The 10,875-nt window shown below is 38.7% G+C and overlaps 1 protein-coding gene across 2 annotated transcripts; it reads right to left on the reverse strand.

Annotated features, from left to right (window-relative positions):
- Positions 1-415: 415 nt before the first annotated feature.
- cluap1 (clusterin associated protein 1) lies at positions 416-7,488 on the reverse strand. 2 transcript variants are annotated; one of them, XM_083911501.1, is made up of 12 exons: positions 7,250-7,488; positions 7,037-7,148; positions 6,586-6,670; positions 5,882-6,061; positions 5,269-5,364; positions 4,826-4,909; positions 4,580-4,713; positions 3,098-3,239; positions 2,280-2,355; positions 2,082-2,192; positions 1,843-1,892; positions 416-701 (listed from the first exon to the last, which is right to left on the reverse strand). In XM_083911501.1, exons 1-12 carry the CDS (start codon positions 7,269-7,271, stop codon positions 528-530), a joined length of 1,266 nt encoding a protein of 421 aa, XP_083767627.1. In that variant the 5' UTR covers positions 7,272-7,488; the 3' UTR covers positions 416-527. The 2 variants fall into 2 exon arrangements, with proteins under 2 accessions (XP_083767627.1, XP_083767628.1); XM_083911502.1 differs by having other exon boundaries at positions 442-701; positions 1,843-1,888.
- Between the last annotated feature and the right edge of the window lie 3,387 nt (positions 7,489-10,875).

Consider the following 10,875-nt stretch of genomic DNA (forward strand, 5'->3'; position numbering starts at 1 on the left):
GTGGATTTTTACAAATGATTTCAGTTTAATGAACCTTGTTATAGCAAGAACAAAGTGCTCCAAATCTTCCACATTACAACTGCAAAGTATTGTTAAGTTTGTTATTATTGTAAATCAGATTTCAGTTTTTCCTCACTAGGGAATTTTCAGTTATATACCGAGCATATTTCTTAAAAGAAGTGTTTATCTAAAAGCTACAGTATTGTTTAAAGGACAGTGTTGCAATGGAGTATAAACTATAAAAACATACAAAATTAAATACCTATCAGCCTATGACTGATTGACTCTTAGGACAATAACATTTAATGCTGCTGTCATAATTGAGTCAAGGGGCAACGAAGAGATATACAATGTTAATATTTTATTAAGGTAAACAGTTTACACAAATCTATAAATAGGAACTATATTGATTCTTTGTTGCAAAAACAACATGATGGAACATAATAATAATGCGTATCTGTCAGAGGTAATTCGATGTTCTGATCTGAGCTAAAATACAGAAACAGCTGGAGCTCATCTGTATTCATTCAGAAGTCATTGTCGCTTTCCTCCAGCAGAGGCGGTCTCAAGCCCCCCTTGGAGGGGCGAGCACCCCTTGAAACTGGGCCCTCCAGACTGTCGTCTTCCAAATCCTTGCTCTCCTCCTCGCCTTCATCATCTTCATCGTCATCCTCGTCAACATCAATCTCGCTGTCTTCAGTCTGAAACAGCATGCAAGCAGTGACACATAATAACTAAAAGACCACAGTCAGAGTTCAGTCAAATGATTTAAACACACAATATGGAACTACAACGTGGGTGGACATATTTTCATTCTAACTAAAGACTCAACCAGCTAATGTCTCACAAAAACTTCAACCAGACAGATCTAATCGTTTGATCTTCAGATGTAATGGAAACACACCCAACCTGGAACTGATTTAACTGTGAATCACTGAAGCGGTACATATCCACCTGGAGCCAGACAACTACGGGGACCAGTTAAACCATTTACCTAATTTAAAGGAAAAATCCATTCCAAACACTGTTAAAAACAGCTGTACCAACATTTAGAAAAGCCTAAATGCATTAGAGAAGACAAAAAAATCCCAATTTTTACATCCATGAATGCATAAAATCCGATGAAGCAATCTTTTTTCTCTGCCCAGTTACTCTCTTTCAAAATCTCCCAACAACAGGCAGTGCGGTTAAAACTGTGTATGTGCTCAGTAGTGGTACGATGCAAAAGATAGTTAATGTTCTCTGTGAGAAATAGACAATGTGCCAAAACCATTGCAAGCTCTGAGCGTACTTCTCCTCCGCCTTGTTACCTATGTGAGAATGACTGCCATGAGCTATGCCAAGAAACCGATGAGGACCCATTCCTTGTGCTGTGTGAACAATCCCTACTGCATCAGAGATTTTGAGAATGGATTTTTCCTTTAAGTACACAGAGGAACATGGAGTGAACTTGATCCTGTTCCTGCACAAACCTTTCCTTTCCGTTGTTTTTTGGCGTGCGGAACTGACCTTCTGGAAACAGCTACATGGGGCTTTTTTGAAAATGAATGACAGAGAAAAATAAGATACTGAACAGAGCACAAAATGGAAACCCAAAAGGATGCGTAAGTGACCAGAACTGGTGCACAGGATACTAAAAATGACGAAAGAGTAAATCTAAAAGTATGCCATTCTGTAAGGAGAGAGACAGCACAGAGGCTGCCATTTACGCCCACTGGGAGTGAAATCAGCAAAAATGTCAAAACACAAAAACACAAAATGAGAAGATGCTTGCTACGTTCCACTTATCTCCAGAAGAAAAAAGAAGGAATCTCGTACTGATGCTGCTACAAAAGTACTAACCTCATCACTATCACCCCCCTGCATGTTTCCAATGAATCGAGCTCCTCTTCCTATGGTGGAAAAAGAGGCAAAACAGGTTATGTTAAGTTTGATAGATGAACTATTTAGTTTTGAAAACTGCTGATATAAAAACCAATCTGAACTATAGAAAGCAAAACATAATGGAGATAATCCTGTCAATAAGTAACTTAAGACTTAGCTAGTTTTTACTTAGCTAATAACAAGGGTATGGTCTGTACCTGCCATGATGCCGTTTCGTGCGGGCCTTGGCTTAGAAGGTCGACACTCTTCCATGTCACTGTCCGAACCTTCGTCCTCTGGTACGTCCATGTCAGAATCCTCATCTTTTACTGCAGAAAAAAAACATATTTCATGAAACAAGTGTGAAGCAACATGACTATTGCTGTTGTTTGGAAGTGGGCGACTGGGTGTCTCACAGGAACTCCCCGTCAGATCCTTCTCCTCCTCCTCTTTCAATACGTGCTGCATCATCCTCAGTGTGTTTTCAGCCTCCTACAGTGGAAAGAATGATGTGAAAAGCTTATAGAGCCAGCATAAACAGGGCTGGTCTTAATGCCAATCTTGATTCTCCTCCGTCCACTGCATTCAGAGCATGAGTTACTCCAATTCATGTTTGTGAAAAGTATGGTCTTATTTCTCGTAAACACAGTCCAGAAAATTATATTTTTGGTACGCAGAAAGGAAGTATGCTCATTTTTCACCTGTGTGCAACTCTCACAAGAGGTCACTCTCTCAAAACATGAGTAAGATAAATTAGTCGTTAGGAACGAAAAACACAATGGTAAGTGAAGTTCTTTCTTCCATTCACGGGAAAACTGACTATTTTCCATCTTTTAGTATTTTATATTTTGGTGTGTTTTCCAACTGGTATTTGCTGACCAATACAGGTCACTGGGTGATACTTAGTGTGTTGTGTTTTCAGCAAAAGGATAGAATTAACACGCATTTCTATAGGAAGTCCTTTTATAAAACATTTGAGAATCACTGTTCTACGTATCACACACACACACACACACACACACACACACACACACACACACACACACACACACACACACACACACACACACACACACACACACACACACACACACACACACACACACACACACACACACACACACACACACACACACACACACACACACACACACACACACACACACACACACACACACACACACACACACACACACACACACACACACACACACACACACACACACACACGCACCTCAAACCTCTCCTGCTCCAGTCTATGGTATTCATCCAGCTGAGACTCCAGGAAGCAGAGGTTCCTGAACTTCTCCACAAAGGTTTCATATTGCTTCTGTAGATCTTCCTCAATCTTCTCATATTCATCCATGAAGGCCGGCCTGAAAAAAATTGAGAGGAACAAAAAAAAAAAAAACGCTTTAAAGAGGGTTAGGCTGACATACTCAACTAGTTTAGTTTAAAGACTTGGTGTTACTTGAAGCTCGTTAACATGTGGATTTCAGTTTGTTATTATATATTTTCTTCACAGCTTTATTTTATTTAAACTTTTTATCACCCACCGCCACAGGTTTATCTGAAGCATTCTTGCTTTCTGTTACTCATTTAGTCAAAGGGTTTTACTGAAGCCTGTCACTGGTCAAAAACTGATGTATAGTGGGGACCTACATCAATTCAGTCTATACATGTGGTTTCATATAGGCAGGCACTCTATTAATCTTATTTGATGTAGAGCAATGCTTTCAAGGTCTGCCTGCCTTAACACATCTTGTTGCCCTCGGCTGGCTAATTTACGTTGCAGGGTTTTTGCTGTTTGTTTTTTTCTTTTTTCTTTTCATCTATGTCGGACAAATACAGCCTGCCTAATAGCCATTTTTTCGGTACCTTCAAATGAGACATTTTATCCAAAAGCAATTCCCACATTTTCCGAACCGCCCCCCAGAAGCTGAGATGGACCAATTCCTGTCTCTCAATGTACAACACAAACGACTGATATCTGTCATTTATAATAAGATTTCTCCTCTGAGCCGAGTCCCCACTGTATCACCTAAAAATGCATGGGAAAGGATTTGGGTGTAGACATCACTGATGACTAGTGGAGGGACATTCTAAAACTAGTTCACTCATCCTTGCTTCATAGAGCCCATTTCACCAATGCTAAATTGGCTAAGATATACCCTAGTCACAGTGGCGCTTGTAACCGCTGTAAGCAGTCCCCAGCCGACCACGCACACATGTTCTGGACGTGCCCAAAGCAGGTTGAATTTTGGTCCGATATATTTCAAACATTATATTTCAAATCTTTAAAATTTTCTACCTTACTTATCTACTTATGTTATATGTTAGTTAATTACCTCGTTATTTACTGTGACTACGTCTGACATGGGTTGTTGGGAGAGATAGTGGGATTCATGTTGGGTTTTTTTCTTTTTCACTTTAAAGCAAACATTTTGACGCAGTATGCAACTGTTGTACTTTTCTTTGCCTGTCTGCAACAATTCAATAAAGAAAAATAAAAGACGGTGTAAGTCTAAAAAAAAAAAAAACTTTCAAATGGCTAAACGCTTAGATATAGCACAACTTGAACAACAAAGGTTTTGAGTTGACTCGAAAAATGAAGGTCACTCCCATTCACTCTATACTTTGTTTTAATTTATCCAAGACTATGGGGAATCTTTCCTGTCATTTTGCCGGTCTTTTACCAGTCAGGTTATGAACTGACCTGACACTCTGCAGAGTCTGGAGCCTTTTCCGATTCCTCTCCAGCTCCTGCTTCTTCTTTTCTATCTTAGAGTCCAGACTGGTTTCATCAGAAACAACGTTACTTAGCATGTCTTTGGTCTTCTCCACACTTTGCTTGACAATGGACACAAAAGGCATGGTGGCAGATTCAGTGTTTTTTCCATAGACAAAAAACAGGTCCTGTGTAAATTTAAAAAAAATGAGAATTGTCAGGATGAATACATACCAGAACCTCCTTGATGGCAGCTCTCAGGGCCTTTTCAGTCTCATTGATCTCCAGAGGTCTGGCAATGGCCGCAGTTCTCATTGCCTGTGGGGACATAAAAAACAATGACTGTAGGGTAATCTCCTGCATCAGTCACTAATGTCTTTACAAACAGACTACATTATAATTGTATAGCTTATTATCTGAAAGAAGCAGCTTTGGTTTACTGAAAAACAAAAAAAGCCATATCCTGCCATCAGCCTCATCAGTAGAATAGCTCAGGGTTAAAACTCGATGGCCAATGGCAGCTTTAGGTCAATTTCCTCAAGAAAATGTAAGTTATACCACTGTATACAATAGGCAAAACATTCTATTCAGTTTTGGGTCTAATATATAAAGAGAAACGCCAACTTTTATTTTTCACTGTCAATGATTATGAAGAAGGTCAAGGAAATTGACCTCACCCTTAGGTCCACTTCTTTCCCCAGTAAATCATACAGAGATGCTCCTTTAGATGTGACCTCGGAGGCCAACTGCCGAGCTGCTTTTAGATCTGAAATCTAAAGTGAAGACAGAGTGAGACTAACAAGCAACACAGTTTTCTCTTCTACCTCAGATTTGATAAAAGGTAGATTTAAAAAAAAAAGAAAAGAAGGGAAAGAGCAAACTGGGAAACAGAAAGTTAAAAAAGCTAATTAAATCAACGTTTTATACAAAGGAAAAAACACCAAGATATGAAATACAAAGTAAAGTATATTGTATTGACTACACAGTTTTAGTCTCAGAATCGACCCCATGCATGTGGGTCAGATTTACAGTGACCAACTATGCTTTTCAAGTCAAGTTAATAAAACCAACTTGAACATTCACATCTGCTAAAGTGCTCAGTATTTGGATTTTTCTTATTTCTGTCTTCGTTTCCAACACTGACTAATGTTAATTGTCAGCTAACATAATTTTTCTCACTCAAACTCCATAGAGCTTAATATTACTAAGTTAATAACTTCATAAGATTACAAACGACTAAGGATAAAGTAACAAAGATACAACATTACACAGTGTAAATTTGCGTCTAACCCTCGAGCCGAGGTCAAACTTGAACTTGCTGTTGTCCTCCTCGATTCGGTCTCCAAGGGCCATTTGCTTGGTCTTCATAGCACTGTACAGCACTGAGGTGATCTTCAGCATCTCTTTCACCGCGTAGCCATCAGCCTGGTAGAGGCGCTTGGTGTTCAATTTGATGTGCGCCTTAGTTGCCTGCGACCACGTGAGAGAGTGGTTAAGACTCACTAACAGCAGGACTTCAATTGCTAGGGATGCACCAATTTAACGCCAATACATTGGTCTACAATCGCTCTGTCTGAAAATAAGATGGCATTCACCGATTGCAGTAGCCAATGTTTATCTGTTGTGTTGCATCAATTCTACGTTGGCTATATGTTAAAACGTTAAGAGGGCTTTTGAAGCAGTTCTTTTTGCAAATAAAAGTAATCTTTTTCATGTGAAAAAAGGTTATTTAAATAGTTGTTTGTATGATTTAATGTGCGCTTGTTCAAAGATTGTGTAATGAAGGGCTGAATGATTTTAAAACAGTTCAGTTCAGTTCAGTTATTTGATATAATTAAGATTTTTCCTTGTAACAAAAGAGGGGATACATCACAACAAAAACATTGGCATCAGCTGTTAGCTATGTTATTGTTTTATATGCTCACGATCAGTGCATCCCTATCAATAGCTGAGTGTGATCTGCACATTCTGTTTAACAAAAGAAAAGAAGTCACCATAAACTGGGCCACAGCCTTGATGAAGAATATTCTGTCTGACTCTGTATCTACATCGGTGGGAATATCCATCTGAGGCTCATATCTGCATGTACAGGACAAAGAGAGGGATTAGGAGCAAAAGACAAAATATATATTACCATATCCTCCACTACATGATGTCAATACATAATTTTGGCTAATATTAGTAAAAACAGACATCCGATCCAAACCAGGGGGTAGGCAGAAAGCACACCATGGAACAAAAGTAGATGACACAAGGAGATTTGTTTCCATCATTAAATGTATTAACTACATTGAAGCAAAAGGTGACCATTTCACCTTCAGGGAAGTTCCACATAAAGGTACAACTTTTAATTTATAAAATATTAATGCTAATGCAAAATATTGGGCAGAATATGAAGTGGCTATATATTGATGTATCGTTTGGTAGTGTAGTCTAAAAGCATACCTCTTAACAAGCCATATGAGGATTTCTGCCACTAAAGTGAAGTTTGGTGTTCTGAAGTTCTCCATAGATATCAGCCGAGGATAGCCCAAGGCCCTCATCATTTCTGTGAAATCTGCCACAATAAATTAAACTCCAATTACCAACACATATGTACACAACAACACAAGATTTTTCAGCTAAGTGGTATAATGTTAATTACATACAATAACTTACTTCTTAAGTCTCTGAAGGACATTTTGAGCTGCCAGCAATGCCAGAGATGCACCGGTTCCTCCTCTGGCAGTGAAGGAGAGATTATGTATTAGACAGCAGAGTTACTGGCGCCCACAGTAATGTGTCTTAGAGTTGGTCGAAGCTAACGTTAGTTAGCAAGAAGCTAATGCTCGGTGTTATCGGTGACTTAGCGCCAGGACAGCTGGTAACAGGAGATTATTTATCTCAACAAATTATTAACGGTTCGCAAATGCAGTAGATCGTGTTCACGGCCTGATAATGGTTTTGTTACCTGTATCTGAGCTAGCTACTTAGGTGCCCCCTCACCATAGACGGTCTCTATGGTAACCATTTATTGTCTACGGAAGCTCAACGCGGTCAAAAAGATTCGCGAGGACATTTTGGCATCAGGAGTTGTTTTGTTATAATTTCTGATGATGATTTGGTTTGTTTGACTTGATGGATTTCCAAAGCGTGCACAACGTTCACATTGTGTTTTGGCATGCTTATTGTTTTTCCAATATGTTGTACATTTTAAATGTGTTGTACATAAAATAACCACTATTGTACTACGGTATTGCCCTTGTGTTGCTCCAATACCTGGATATTTTCATACTTACACATAAATTAATGTGAGTCTCACTTTAATGAGTACTTCTACTTTTAATACTTTTAAGCAGTGGAGGAAATACTCAGTATTGCCACCATGTAAAAATACTGTTACAAGTAAAAGTTGAAATCAAAATTGTACCAATACAAAAAGTACAGTGGTATAAGCATAAAAAAACAAAATAATCATCAAGCAGAACATTTCAGAATATTACATATGATACCATTGGATTATATTACTGATGCAATGTAATGTTGCAACTAAGGTGCTGCTATTCTAATTACTGCATTTTAATTACTAGCATTTAAAATACATCACAATTTATTAGTTGATTATATTTTGTATTTGCAATTTGCAAAGTGTTACAAAAGCTGCCAAAATACATTTAGTGAAGTTAAACATGCAATATTTGATAGTATAAGTAAGTAATATACTCAAAACTGTACGTAAGTAGCCTACAGAGGCCTACTTGTGTTAATATAGTTCGACATTTAGGCTGCATCCCACCACTTCTTAAAGTATTATGCTGCAAATACTTCAGTGTTTTTTCTTTTGTAATATTTTGCATGCAGAACTTTTACTTCTGCAGTGGTGGAAAATGAATCTACTCAAGTACTTATTTTGAGGTATTTACTTGAGTAATTCCATTTTATGCTACTTTAAACTTCTACTCCACTACATTTAAGAGGAAATATTGTACTTTTTACTCCACTACATTTATTTGGTAACTTTAGAAATTATGATTACAAAATATCATCAACAAATGAAATAGGATAAATCATTATAGATTAAGCTCCACAACTGTATAAAGGTAATTAAAATCAGCCCTACCTTCATCAGCTGCAACATTAGATATTTACATTAATCTCAATAATTAGAACCCAATAAAAAAAAATCAGAAACAGGCAATTCTGCATAATGCATACTTTTAGATTTTGTACTTTAAGTACATTTTGATGCTAATAATTTGTAGTTTTAACATTTTTGAATGACTTTTACTTGTAACAAAGTATTTGTACAGTGTGGTTATACTACTTTTACTCAAGTAGACACTCTACCACCAAACTGTTCTACTCATACAGACTCTATTCCGTCCACAAGCAAAGAGCTGCAGTATCTGTGTTAAGGGTGCATGGTGCAGTTATACGGGTGGCCACAGGGAGGCGACACCTCTCAGTCTGCGCCACAGAAGCCATTCAGATCTGTGGGCTGCACTCCTGACGCAGAGCATGATGGAGCAAACTGGTGAGCCACCTCATAACAACAACAACGCCACTGGAAATGAACCTCCTGCCTGCGGCCTCCACAGTAAACGCCTCAAAGAGCTGGAGAATGCCGCCCTGCAGACAACTTTAATATCACAGATGGAGACGGAATCTGGGGCGGACGCCGGGAGCTGCACGGAACAGCAGTCCGGGGAGGACGAGCAGTCGAACGGCTTGTCCTTGAACCACCGGTCGGCCCCTCCGCAGCTCAGCGCGGACACCGACGCGGAGGAAGTGGAGTCGGGTGGAAATGTCGCCAAGGAGCGGGTAGAAGAGGAGAGGACCCTGACGGACCATTTAAACAAACGGCTGCTCTCCTCGTTTCTGGAGAAGCTGAACGAAAGGGACCTGGCGCTTCCCGGTGTGCAGCGTCTGGACTGTGCTGTAGCGGACGAGGACTCGAACAGGGCCGCAGATGAGTGGTGAAGACCCGGGCTGAAGAAGCATGGAGGTGGTTTTAAAAGAGATTCAGGACCAATGTGCACGGAAGCACAATCCCACAACATTAAAGAAAGACTTTCAGTTAGGCCTACCAATGTATTTGGGAAGAAAATGGAGTGCCTGAAAATGTTCTGCTTACTTTTGTATAGTGAGAATGGTTGACAGATTATGGAAATGCAATAAATGACCGTCATGCGATATGAAAGTGGTTTTGTACTTATTGGTTGCATGTATTTGGCGGCCATCATGGATGTGTGGCAGCATGTGTATGTGCATCTGAATTTAGAAGTGGCATTCAGTCATCAGCAGGTGTCACTATAGGCCTACACCACAATTCAATTAATACAGCATGATCCTACTCTGACAAATGGCTTGATAAACCCTTACTTGAATTTAAATTATGGACATGTGAACCAGTGGTATAAAGACAGTATATAAATTTTTTTTAATGTATATAACATGAGACAGAGTTAATGTACTTGTGTAGAACAGGCTAGTTACTTTCTTTAATGTATAGCTGTATTCCATCATACTGAAAGGTGTCTAATATTGAGACTATACTCATTGGCCAATTTACCCTGTAACAATATTACCACGCTCTGTAAATACTGAATTGGCACTCTGTAATTTAACATACTATCTCTCTCCAGCACACTGGGGATTTTAAGCATGAATAGCCAGAGACCGAAATAACTTGTAATGGGTGGTACATGTATTTTATTTATTGTTGTTAAAAGTACAAAGCAAGTTAAAGTTGTGCATTATATATGTACTATAAAACCTACTTAAAAATAGTTGTAAAGTTGAAAACTGCTAATTCCACTGGTAGTTGTACTGGGGAGTGTAAATAAACCAGCCTACGTAACTATGTAACAGTGGCAATAAGTAATTATGGTATAAATGTTAAAACAGATCAAGTAGAGAACAATCATTAAGTCAGTTTAGTTTATTGAATATAGATTTTGTGTGTTTTATTCCTTATAAACTCTACCTTCATTAACATTATATATTTACGGATTTTTGATCTACACAGTGCCGTTAATATACTGTTCAAAACAGAAGATGTCTTTCATGTTACTGTAGGATGCAGTGGAGTTTGTTGTCATACAACCCTGCTATTGTGGGTTACATTGACCAAATTGGTGGCACTTGCAGCTTATTTTGGCTTAACTGGTCGCTAGTGATGCCAACTGTGCGGTGACTCATGAACTAGTTAGCATTTTTAAAAGACCTATTGTAAAAGACTTTGATAGATTTACAATATTTATCTGCTGTTCACACTTACAAGAGAAGCCAAAACAGGCAAGGAT

Source organism: Echiichthys vipera (genome assembly GCF_963691815.1).
Source record: "Echiichthys vipera genome assembly, chromosome: 3".
Taxonomy (NCBI): domain Eukaryota; kingdom Metazoa; phylum Chordata; class Actinopteri; order Perciformes; family Trachinidae; genus Echiichthys; species Echiichthys vipera.

Coding starts and splice junctions, on each gene's coding strand:
- cluap1 (XM_083911501.1), bottom strand. CDS start 7,271: ATGTCCTTCAGAGACTTAAGAA. Junction 6,062..6,585: donor AGGCTGTGGCCCAGTTTATG/GTGACTTCTTTT, acceptor ACGTGGTCGCAG/GCAACTAAGGCGCACATCAA. Junction 702..1,842: donor AGGGGGGTGATAGTGATGAG/GTTAGTACTTTT, acceptor ATGCTGTTTCAG/ACTGAAGACAGCGAGATTGA.